Source organism: Buceros rhinoceros, unplaced genomic scaffold (genome assembly GCF_000710305.1).
Source record: "Buceros rhinoceros silvestris isolate BGI_N320 unplaced genomic scaffold, ASM71030v1 scaffold2266, whole genome shotgun sequence".
NCBI classification, from domain to species: Eukaryota; Metazoa; Chordata; class Aves; order Bucerotiformes; family Bucerotidae; genus Buceros; species Buceros rhinoceros.
Genome location: NW_010417998.1, coordinates 124,238 through 136,804, shown reverse-complemented (window position 1 = coordinate 136,804; position 12,567 = coordinate 124,238). Strand labels below are relative to the sequence as shown.

Sequence of the window (12,567 nt, the reverse complement as noted above, 5' to 3'; positions counted from 1 at the left end):
TCCTGCTGATTAAATAGGCTTTGAACAAGACATCGTTCAGTGGGGAAAAGCACCCTGCAATGCGTGCTAGAACCAGCACTTGGGTCAGGAGCTTGTTCAGTTTTGAGAAGGCGGCTAAAATGAAACCTGTGTGAGCTTCCTGTGGGCTCAGCCAAGGCCTCCCCATTTTGTTGGCTCTAGAGATCAGTCGGATTCCTCATGGATCATCGTGTGGGGTTGCCTCTGAGTGCACCACAATGCCTGTGGGAAGCCCACGGTCAGTGGGCTGCAGCAGAGCCCATGGGAAGGAGTGCTCCAGGAGCCACCACAGATCACCTCTTACAGTCCCCTCTACATCCCAAACCCATGTCATTTGTCATCCAACCTGTGGAGGAAGGGTGCAGCTATTGGGTGTTTCTTAGGTTAGCCTGTGGTACTCCTTCGGACTTCTCTGAAGCATCCCAGTGCCTCAGATCCTTTAAGTGATCGTGGCTAAAGATCTCCTGTTTAGTTTTCTGAATCAGTTTGTCATCCAAAGATGGAGGACACCAGTTGCTCCTCATCTCAGTGGAGAAACAGCTGCCTGGAGCGAGCTCTCTGCTGCGTGCTCCTCAGAAGATGAGCACCAATCTGCGCTTCCAGAGGGGAGCAGCCCCACAAACACCCCCACTGGCTCCACACACCATAGGAGGCAGCATTCGGCTCAGCCGGGGAGTCAGCACGCCCGTCCCCACACGCTGATCACTGTGGATCTCTCACACTTATCTCTGCATGCAGATTCGCCTTCATGCAGGTGGTGCACCCTTAATTCCTGACTTCTGCTAAAAGCAGGCATGTTTTACAGCAAAACACGGAAAAGATCGGTCTTGCAAGACTTAGCATTCAGCTGTTGGTACCGATTGGAAACAGATGGCCGTAAGTAAAACAAACATCCAAACTCTTCCAGTTGCTCAAGCTCTCTGCTCAGCCTTACTACAGCAAGCCCCTGCGATAGAGCTCTCCCCATATTCGAGAGTTTCCAGATTGCTCTCACCATCTCTCATGGCTGCCAACTTTGAGAGCTGCTAATCTCCTCCTCTGCCTTCAAGACCCACCCCCTCAAGGAGGGACGGGGCAAATGCATAGAAGGCAGGGCACCAGCCCAAATGAGGTGAATAATAACAAAACCAATAGCAGTTGTTATTTCCACTTCTCAGATAGGATCAGGAGTGCAGAGCTACGCATAGCAACTCTGTGCTGGCTTCCTCATCAAGGGTGATGCCAGCCTTCCCCCTTCCTTATCGGCTTGGAGACGAGAGGGGACAGAGCAGTCAGGGAGATGGAAAAGCTTTCCAGAGCCAACAGTGTTTGCTGTAGGGTCCTCCCTATTGCCAAGGAAAGGTTCCACGAGTGGACAGCATCTGGAAGAAGCTTTCTTCCAGCCACAAGAATTATCTACCCAGACCTGCACTTTAATAAAACCTATTGACAGGCAGAGAAACGAACCAGTAGTGAATTCGGTCCAAACCCCAGCGAGGCAGGATTTAAGGCCAGGGCAGCTGCACTGAAGCAATGGTTTTATTTCATTAGATTTTTTTTTTCGTTTTTAACTTGCTGGGGCTTTTCTGGCTGACTAATCTCAGGTGTTCAACTATGCTCTTCTCTACAGTTCCAGTTCAACCATTCATGGTTGGATTTTAGTGCTGCATTTCCCATACAAGAAAATAACACAGTGAGAAACAGGATCACGGACATGGCTCCAAGGGGAAGGCAGGCATATGACAGGACCTTCCTCAGAGGGGTCCCCTTCAGTTCACAGTAATGAGACCTGCTATTGGGGCAGAAAGAGCACAAAGGTCAACACAAAGCCCAGGAACTCCCCAGGGCTGAGAACTGCGATCAGGCTGGAGCTGGGCTTTAACATCTCTGGAAGCTGCTTGTGGGAATGTGGGCAAAGACTGACTCAAACATTATTTTGGGATGACCCAGAAGGTGGATCATAGAGGAGAAATCCAGGGTCAGCACTCTCCCACCACTTCGCCTGGATTACTGGTTTCTCTGCTGGGGCTGCCAGCCTTGCTGGTGTTTAGTCTGGAGACCTGCCTGCTAGAAACCTGCCAGCAGCTCTGCTATGGCAGGCTCACACAATTCATACAGCTTAAATACACTGAACTCCACACTGCCAGGAGCATCGGGTTTGACTACAAGTCATGGTCTTGGAGATATGTGGAGCACATTGCTGGAGAAGGAGAAGAGATATCCAGTGAGCAGAATGGCAACTGTGAGCAGCCCTGAAGCACTGCCCAAAGGCCTCTGACCCCTCTGCTCCACAGGGAAGGAGCACCTCTGCTGTAACAGTCTCAAAAGACATGACTGCGGTTACCTCTGTTCAACAGGCAGAAGTGACCCCATTTCCAGACCCACCGGAATTGCCACATTGAGGCTGAAAATGGTAATTCTTCCAGGGTGGAGATGAGACCCAGAGCAAATCCTGCACATTGGCAGCAGTCAGTGCACAGCAGAAATCACTGTCTTCTCAAATAAGGCCCCTTAGAGAAGCCCCTTCAGATACGAAGCCAGCCGACAGCGCATCCTCTGACCATCCAGACCAAAATCAGCGCAGGAAGGATGGGGCTGGAAACTAGAAACTCTGCCGCTAACCAGCAGACTGCTACAGGGAGCTGGTGCTTAGCTTTAGCTACCACAGGTTATCAGGTGGGAAGGGACCTCAAGGATCATCTGGACCAACCTTCCCTGGCAAAAAGCAAGCTACCCAGCAGCATATTGGATATCCCTGACATAAATTATAGGTTGTGTACATGACCAGCTCAGAAATCATTACACTGTGAATTGCACCGGGAATCCAGGCAATGCAGGAAAGAGACAAATTTAATTTAAACTTGAGATGAAACTCCAAAAACCTTTAAGAAAAAAAGAGCTGGTGCTTAACTTTAGCTACCACAGGTTATCAGGTGGGAAGGGACCTCAAGGATCATCTGGACCAACCTTCCCTGGCAAAAAGCAAGCTACCCAGCAGCATATTGGATATCCCTGACATAAATTATAGGTTGTGTACATGACCAGCTCAGAAATCATTACACTGTGAATTGCACCGGGAATCCAGGCAATGCAGGAAAGAGACAAATTTAATTTAAACTTGAGATGAAACTCCAAAAACCTTTAAGAAAAAAAGAAAAATCCAATCACATCCCTTTAACAATCATCTATTTTTAACAGATTACTCCATTATCTACAAAGAGGTGAAATAAAACAGAACGTCATGCCAAGATAATTATGCAGAAGATAAAAAGCAGCGCTGTGCTGTGCCTAGAGACATGATTTATTTACCTTGTTTCTCCACATCCTTCAGTGGGTCGACTCCCGGGGACAGGATAAAAAACATCGGCGTTGCAGGTCCCGATTCCTCAAAGGTTGTTGCAAAATCCAGGGATCTCCCTGCCACGTATTTACTGCCAAGCTTTTCTTCTACAAAATCTCTGCCAGAAAGAGAAAAGTTTTGCCAGTCTATCATAGTTCAGAAAAGGCAGATTCCCCTGCAAGTGATTGACTAAACAGTTCTGATTTTGCCAATTCAAACAAATTAGAAACTAAATGAAAAAAAATTGAGCATGAAATAAGTTTAGAGAGGACCTGTGGGCTCGGCTTCTGGAGTCACCACTCGGTAGCGACGTTTGGCACTTTTTACAGGGGTAAAATGACACGTGGCCACCAATATCTGACACAGGGAAAGAAGTGAGGAGGGGAAACAGCGGGACGTAAAGCTCAACGCTGCATTCAGAGGTTCAACACAAGTACTGGCTTGATTCTGACAAAGGAGGGAAGGAAAAGGGTAACGCACAGAAAACCGCCGTGTTCTTTGCGATCCACACGGCCTCCGAGGGGAACAGCATTCCTTGAGACTATCACCAAAGGTCACAAAAAGCCCAGATGCTTTACAAAAGGTAAAAGGGAAGAGCTCTAAGAATATCTATGCGTGTAGCTTCGCCTCTGCCGGGGAGTCACGAGGAAAATCCAACTGAGTGAACAAGAGAAAACACAGCTCCACAGCAGCTGCCGGAACAAAACGCAGCACATGGAGAACGTCCAGGCTGAGTTTGCCCAGGATGAGCCTCCAAAATCACTGCTTTAGAAAATGAGGATATAGGGAACATTGATTCAGAGAGAGGAACGTTATATTCAAACCCCAGGAATGAGCAGTTACTTTTCCATCGCAGATGCATGACTCAGGCCTTTTGAAAACCTCAGTATTATGGGGCAGAAAAGCATCAGCCAGTTTTCACCTAGTAGATGATACCAGAATAATGCATCAAGCTCTTTCTAAGAGAGCTGAAAGCCTCCTTCAAAGACAGTTGGAATAGAAAGGCGTGGAATAGAAATCCCTGAGGGACTGCAAAAGAAACAGCTTCCCTGTCCGGTACCTCTTTCAAGCAGATTTTTCTGTTCTGGGTCAAGTTCTGCTAAAGAGCTGCTGGAAAACTTCAGTCCATAAAATTTAAGAAGTCCGTCAGATATGAGATCACAACAATCACAATTTACATCAAATCTCGGTTCTATGAAATGATGCCTTGGAGATTCAGAACACGATGGATGTGACTTGGAGACTTTGAAATGGAGGACACATGCAGGACAGGAAGATCTGCCCTCAGAGACAGGACTGAAGAGTCTTGGTGTCTTCCAAACGAGGTGTTCGCAGGGGTGGCTCCCAGTGTCAGCAGCAGGATTTGAGAAATGTGCCAGAACAAAAAGTAAAAACACCATGAAAGTCCAATGAGAGGCTTACAGCTTTTCAAGGCTGTGTGAAGCCACAGCTGGCCAAGATCCTTTATCTGAAGAGTCCCTGTAAGTGTCACATTCATGGCTGGAGGTGCCACCTACCAGAGCCCTTAGTCCTTCCGCATTGCTTCAAAGGTCTGTCCCTCAAGCCAGAAGTACCAGTGCTTTTAGAAGGACTTCACCACGACCAAGTTATACCCTGCTAGTAGCTGCTGGACTGATGTGGCCTCATTGTGGATGTGGAAGCAGGGGAGCACAAGGTGTTGCAAGAAGATCATTGCTGATATTCTTCAGTAAGAAGGTGTTTACACTGGCAAATCGCTCCTCAGGCAATTATGGCTCTTGGTGATGGACAACAGAGACTACCCCCACTTCTAAGGGGCGAGTCAGGATAAGAGTGGTTTCTCCTGATGGCTCCTTAGGCCTAGGGAATAAAGCAGTGCAAATATCCCCAGGGATCTGCCACGAAGAGTGGCTGAACCACCTAACTTCCAAGCCAGGGGAATGTAAGAAGCCTGGGCAGGGGTGGGTCATCTAGTCCAACCATTCTGTGTGGTGGCTCTCAGGAACGGAGACTGTATTAAGCTCAATCCAAAGATCACTTTTCCTTCCTACCTCAGAGCACTAAACGCCGCTGACTGCCATGAGCAGGACAGATGGACAGGCTCTGTGTTTTCCAGAGGCGGATCTCCTAGAAACAGCAAATTTCTTCACCAAGGAAACAGTGTCTGCCTCAGCCAGACGGGCTGGAGATACTATTGAGGAGGAAGCAGGGAGGCAAACACATTTCACTGACCTTTTTACCGCTAATAATTTCACATTTGCTTTTGGGGTATGAGATGACAAAAGCCCTTCTTAAGCCTTTTGGTACTGTGAACCACCTCTGTTTGCACGTTTACATTCTAACCTCCTTCTAGATAAGAAACACAACAACAAAACACATTTAAATACTCTCTTGCAAATGGAAAAGCATGACATACCCAGACCTAAAAATATCCAGCCAAGCTTTTGAACTTGGATTCTCTTTCTGTTTCATAAAAGAGAAATACGAAGGTTTGAAACTTCATGTTCTGGTTATTTTTGAGCTGTTTGCGTACCACCAATTTTGATTGAAAGAAATTAATTACACTTGATTAAATCAAATATATACTTAAAAGTTCAGAAAGACAAGAGCTTCTTTTGCTCTAACTAAACAACGATAGGCAAAAAGATCTTTTCAGCTGAGAGAACACACAGAGAATCAGCCCTAAAAGAGTCAGAAATGAAAAAGATGGTTTAGAATGGTACGATTATGATAAACTCCAGTATTTAATTTAATAAAACATGATAACATTGGCCGCAGGGAGACTTGACTCAGTCTTGTCTGCACTCTTCTGTGAATTTTAAAGCACAGACAGAATCTAGTTCGTACACTCAGTAATACGATCTGCTCGGTGCACCTGTACACAAGCACACGCCAGATGGTGGAGCAATATAAACTGTTTGAGCGGAGCAGTGCGAGAGCCACTGCAGAAATGTCGGCTCACAGACTGCTAGAGCAGAGAAGGACAAAACAAGTCCAAATGGAGGGAAAGATCTTCAGCTCCTCCTGGAATAAGTGTATTGCTTTTGCACAAAGTGGAGACTCGCCCAGTTACCTTCACTACATAATTCACAACTACAACTTTCAGAGCCGGCATCACATAAATTTTGCATTTTACAGGGAAAAAAAAACCTAAAAGAAACCCTCCGTAAGACTTTCTTTTGCTTCTACACTTTCTTCTTGTACCTAAGGAACCGCCATAGAGGATCTAGGAACAAAAATCAACTTTAATGAACTCTAGAAGTTGTATTGATCATTGAAAGACTCCAGCAGACGTGTAACCAATGAGGATGCCGATTTCTGACCTGGCATGTCTGCTCCTCACCCAGTGCTGCTCCATCACTACTGGTGAAACTGGGATTACAACTCCTTAAGCAAGACACTCCAGTTAAACGAAATGTGTTGCCTGCCCTGCAGAGTTCAAGATGACTCCTTCGTTTATAGGAAACTGCTCTGCAGAACTTCATGTTCCAAAATACATAAATCTAAAGGTCCTCTTGTTCCCTACAAAACACCGAACCCAACCTGCGTGCGAAGCAAGAGCATCACCGAGATAGTGGAGAAGCTGCTACCTGACAGCGTAGGTCATGCGGTCGGGTCGGATGGCTCTCATGATGCACAGGCGCTGCAGAGCTGACTTGTTCTTCCATTCCTGAGGGAACTTCTCCTTTTCAGGACACTCAGATTCAACAAATTTCTTCCACCGTTTTGCAGACCCCTCGATATCCCGATCCAGGTTTCTGAATTCCTCCATAGATGAGAGAGCCTGGAAAAATGGAAGGAAGCTCTTCAGAAGAACAGTTCCACGTGCCTCTGAACCATTTTTCTGATATTACAAATAACTCACGCTTTGCTCCACCAGAAGGGTCACAGTTGGAGCCTGGAAATCAAGGCCAGAGACCCACCAGGATCAGACTTTGGCCCTTCTCCTTTTCCCAACTCTCTTGTCAGCACGTTGCCAGAGGAACGGGAATCCACGCGGCCCATTTGCAGGGCCACAGGAGGGTGTGACCGAGGACAGTTTCATACTCTGGAAATGCTTCTGAACTGGAACGTGCCTCAGGGCTGCCCAAAGAACTTCAGCTCTAGAACCATACTGCACCCAACACACCCTTCCCCGCTGCTCTCACCCACATGACTCAGTGTCCTTCCCCAGCTGGTGACACCACACACAGCATCCAGGCCCTTGCTGAGACATGGGAGTTTGGAAGCGACAATACAGGAAAGGATGAAAGAACTTGGCATCACCCATAATGCACTTCTCCACAACCCAAAGCAAGAAGAAATCTGCTCTCCTGGTTTGAAATTAGAACTGGAAAATCTCAGGTGACAAGCACTTGCTGCTGTTGGTCACCACAGAAACACCCGGTTTGGGTGGGGGCTGGAAGTTTGGAGCTCGGGTTTGACAGCAGAGCACACCGCTGGCACTCCCGGGAGCTGCAAGTCTGAGAACAGACTCCTGCTTTGCCAGACACAAAGAGCAGTGCAGCATCAATCACAACAACCGGTGGGAAAAAGCGCTTTTGTGCGCAGGGTGCTCCGCATCCAAAGCTAAACAGAGACTGGGGCTGCCCCTCTCACCAGACCTGGTGTTTTCAGGGATGTTTCCACAGATGAAATATTAATTCTCTCCACCTTTATACACAGGCAGTGATTTTTCTCTCCCCGTTCCCCTGAGCACATACCTCTCTATCTGCACAGTCTGGTGCACACGCTCTGTGAAACCACGACACCGAGCCTTCACCCCGCAGTCGTGGTGACCACGGAGCCACAAATCTCAATAAACATTGCGCAGACAGGGCGGGGGGTGCTTCGTACCAGCTCGCACACCACACTGTGCTACCGTAAAAATTAACTGCTCGGTGCTACAAGCCTGTCGCAGAAGCAGGAAGCTGAAGAAAGCCCCAAAGTGCAGCTGAGCAAGGCAGTAAATAAACGGTAATCACAATAACAACGTAGCCAGGTTTTGTAGCTAGAACGTGGCAACTCGAAATGTTATGCAGAGTAGTAAAGAATCCAAATCATCTTTCATACAAGCAGCGGCAAAACGCATCGCACAGCTTGTAAGGTTCTTCTGGATTTCAAGCAAAATTCTCGCTGAAACAAACATCTTCAGAGCGCTTTGCATAATCTGAAGCTGGAAGCAGTTGAACGTGAAGTGGGGAAGACAAGCGAAGGATAAAAGACAGAGAATGAGCTATTTTCTGTAGGAACAGAAGGACACACTCAGAGTGAAGCAGAAGCTTCCTGATGGGCAGAGGTGTTCCGCACCGTTAATGCTCCAGCTCACGTTCTGCACAGCTCCACCACGGAAAGGAGCCGCGGAAGCTCCTTGAGAAATGCTGATGTCACACCTTGATCAGATCAACCGACAAAACTACGCACCTGCCAAAGGGCTTCAAAAGTCATGCAAAGGCCCTGACAGAAGCGCCGCGGGATTGCCTTGGATACAACGCTGTGGCAAACGAGGCAGAAGACACCGAAGGCCATTCTGCCCTAAAAACGGCAGGAGAGCCCGGCTGTCCCCCTGGAAGGGCTTCCCAGGGAGTGGCCAAGACAGTGTAAAACTCTGGTCTTTCTAATTGAATTTAGCCGGGAGTCGTACTTCAACACAGAGAGAGATCAGAGGGAAGGATGGCGTCAGAAAAAGGTGCTTTTTATTCCCAACGAGTTCACATTTTTTGCAGCAGGAACGCCTGTAGATGACAGAAAGAGGCTGTAAAGCTGTTCCCAGTGGGTGCCATTGACCCCGGACATTTGTTGAAGATACTCTCACAGCACGACAGAAGCCATGGCTGGAAGAAACCTCTGGAAGTGTCTGGTCCACCTTGGGCTTGGGCAAGGAGACAGCCAGCATGGATCAGGTCACACATGGCTTTGCCTACCAAAACGCTGACCTCTACAATGAAGCTCTCAGTCTCTCTGTGTGCCCCGTTGTAGAGCTCCACTACCCTTCTGGTAAAGAAGACGATTTTTCAAATATGTTCAAACTGAACCTCCCCAAGCTGTGATTTGTCACAGTTGATCCTTATAACGAGGAGCGTTTAGTTCTATCATCTCGTAGCTGGACAAATCCCTCCACCTTTCTTCACAGGTCATGTGCTGGAGGGCTAGAATTAGAGCTACAGGCAGAGAAGCACTTGTAGATGTTACTGTAAATGCTGCTGCAACAGATCAAGCCTTGCCTGAAGTCACACTGCCCTCAATACCTCCGTAAAAGGTGCAGGTAAGAGCAGATACCACTTCAGAGCTACAGCACGGACTGACTCAGTCTGGCGCTGACCACCTCCATGCCAAACTCCCAGAGACCCCCAGAACTTTGTGAAGAAGAGTGTGAGCAAAGCAGTGATTCAAGAGACATTGCCACGCGTGGCTTAGCACTAACATGGAGAAATCTCAGTGACAGAAGAACTTGCTCCAAATTCAGCGCCACATCCCCGCTTTCCGTGGAGAACTAGTAACCAGAGCACAGCGCATGAGGAACTGAAATGCCCGGGAGCAATGCTGGGTATTCTGATCCACCAAACCCAGCAGATCCTTGCAGCAATAAAGACATCTGATGCACCGCTCATGGCTGGACACAATACAGTGGCAAATGTTGGATTCAGTGGACTCATCGGTGCAAGCGTTTGTGTAAAACATCTTAATGCTGTTGGCTTTTGAAGTGACTGACTTAAAATACCACTTCAGAACTCTGGCTGCTGCTGCTTTGAAAAGTCTCTTGGTTGATGTTAACAAGGGAGACTCTGAAGAATTGCTTTCTTCTTGCTAAATGACAGACATGTAATCAGAGATGATAGTCTCGCTCTCCCCGAACAACGTGCTGCAGAATCAAGAAAGCTCTAATTGCGAGTGTAAAGCCTGTATTATATAAATTAACGCTAAAATTTTCATTAGTCAACAATTTTAATTGCATTTATTAGGAGTGATGGTATTAATAAGAGATGCTGCTATTTAGAAGCCGGAGCAGTGAAAGCCATCTCGATCAGTGATCTTTCTGTGAATATTAATCACTTCTCAATACCTCTGCTGGGAAATTTTCCAAGCAACTTAGACCAACAGTAACAGATCCCCGTTTCCAAGCAGCACTAGTGAAGCGGCGATGGCACGTTGGGACAGCAGATGGGTACAAACCAACCTGTGCATGGGGCTATTTTTGTCGACACGCTGAAGAATACGTTTGTCAATTAGAGTTGTCATGGAAATTGAGAGAGACAAAAACCAGTGATCAAAATAAAATATGCTCAAAAAGGGTTGGAGGACTCGTTGCTGCCTTTGCAACCTACACTATAATCATCTCTGATGACTTAAAACAGGAGGGTCTTCAGTTTGTATCTCGAAATGAGACTTTGCCACTGACACAGGTCTCTTCACTCTATGCCAGGGATCATTGTATTCTCAGAGAAAAGAATTTTTCCAGCACTGAATCACAGACAGCTTGTTTTATCACTTTGGTTTTCTCTGACAGCTTCTCGTTTAAGTCAGAACCAGCTTTAAACTGGAGCTGATACATCAGCAGAACCGCGAATTTCACACGTTCACAAATCAAAGCACCCTCTTCCCCCCACAGCTGGACGAAATACAACATGTGTCAGCCCTTGGATTTGAGAAGGAAATCTTAGTTGCCATCACAGAGCAACTGCTGGGGTGGTCACAAGGTGTCCTTAACATATGGCCCATCAGAGGGTCAACCAAGGCCAGAGGGGAAAGGGGATCTTTGCAGAGAAGTCCCAGGCAGATGGGCACGAGGAGATGATCCACTCTCCCATCACTGCCTGCTGCCTCCAGAGAATGGGCTGAGCCTGTACTGAGGAGAACAACTTCAAAGGTCTGGTGTCACGGCTACTTCTTGCGATTTACCTCCTAGTGCCAGATGGACTATGACAATCTTTTGTAAATTGGTTGGAGAAACCGCTCAGATCACTAATTATTCTAGGACATCAGTGGATCAAAACTGGCCTCAGGTTTGGGCATTGCTTTGTAAGTTCCCCTTGGCTTTAAAGGAAAGTGTTCTTTAAAAATAAGATTGTTCAATATTTTAAACTATTTCCACAGTTTAAAACACCTGCCCCAGAGACATGACTCAGGAACAGCTCTGGCACAAGGCAGGTCAGAGCAGCACCTCATTACCATGCTCTGCGCCAACATAAATAGTGTGGAAAATAACACAGTGCAAATAAAACCTGTGCTGCCAGCGTGAGCTTCCAGCTCCTCTTCACCGAGTTCCCAGCGGCCGTGGACTGGGGTTTAAAAAGACCTAATGAAATTGTACTGAAAAGACGTGAGGGTTTTTTAAAGCTATTCTTACTCTTGGAGTCTTCAGGTTTACCTGAGCCATGCTCCCAGTCGTTGTTCCTTTTAAAAAAGGACATCTACTTTAAAAAATGAAGTTTATAAGGGTCACACTGAACATCAAATGTCTCTCTATAAAAATCACACAACTTGACTGCACTGAAAAGAAACTATCTTCAATATTCTCCAGTTTAAATAACCTGTGAGACAATTCAATCCTGACCATTCGCCACGATTTCACTTGCAGAATTAAGAGATGAGTTCTCCTGAATCATGTGACACACTTTTGAAGCCGTTTGTGGTGCTCAGCAGCTGCACGACTGACCCTGAAATGATCTTCTGGAAAGGCAACGACGTTTGCAGGAGCTGCAAGAGTTTCTGTGGGCAGGGGTGGCCCCAGCAGTGATGTGCACAGACTGTGGGAAAAATCAGTTTTTAGCAATGAAGCCCCTAGGCCAGGGATAGATGAAGGGAATCATTTTTTGATGTCAGATAAGCAAAGCCATCCAGGTCCCACTGAGAGGTTTCAATACCGGCACCAGGATTAGACTAAAATCTAGAAAAACTCCCGGAGTTCAAAGCATTTGAGCTGTGCGGCCATCGCTGTGGCTTGGCTGCGTGTTTTGGAGCGGCGCTTCACCAACCTGAGGGACGCGAGTTCCCAGGGAGGGACAGGGAAGCCCCACCACAACTTGGCTTCCCACCTTCTGTCTGGACGGGGGCTGGTAGAGTTTGCTCACGTGTGAGCTTCCACAGCAGGGTTAAAGCAGAGCAGCTGTATGAACGCCTGATGCTTGGGAACAACTTCCTGAGTTTTCAAAACACCTTCGAAAGGTCTTACGCCGTCCATGTGCACTGCGGGTTCTGCTCATACAGGTTCCTGCAAATTCATCATTTCTTTTTCTTCATTTTCTGCAGGTGGCCCAGATGTCATTTGGAAA

At 47.1% G+C, this 12,567-nt stretch overlaps 1 protein-coding gene across 1 annotated transcript in view; it reads right to left on the bottom strand.

Annotated features, from left to right (window-relative positions):
• DNAH9 (dynein, axonemal, heavy chain 9) overlaps positions 1-12,567 on the bottom strand; it is a gene marked incomplete at its 5' end in the record, with an annotated part of 172,531 nt that overhangs the window by 37,831 nt on the left and 122,133 nt on the right. The window contains 2 exons of the mRNA XM_010138359.1: positions 3,307-3,455; positions 6,907-7,100. Of these exons, the coding sequence (XP_010136661.1) occupies positions 3,307-3,455; positions 6,907-7,100 (343 nt within the window). The remainder of the gene's footprint in view (positions 1-3,306; positions 3,456-6,906; positions 7,101-12,567) is intronic.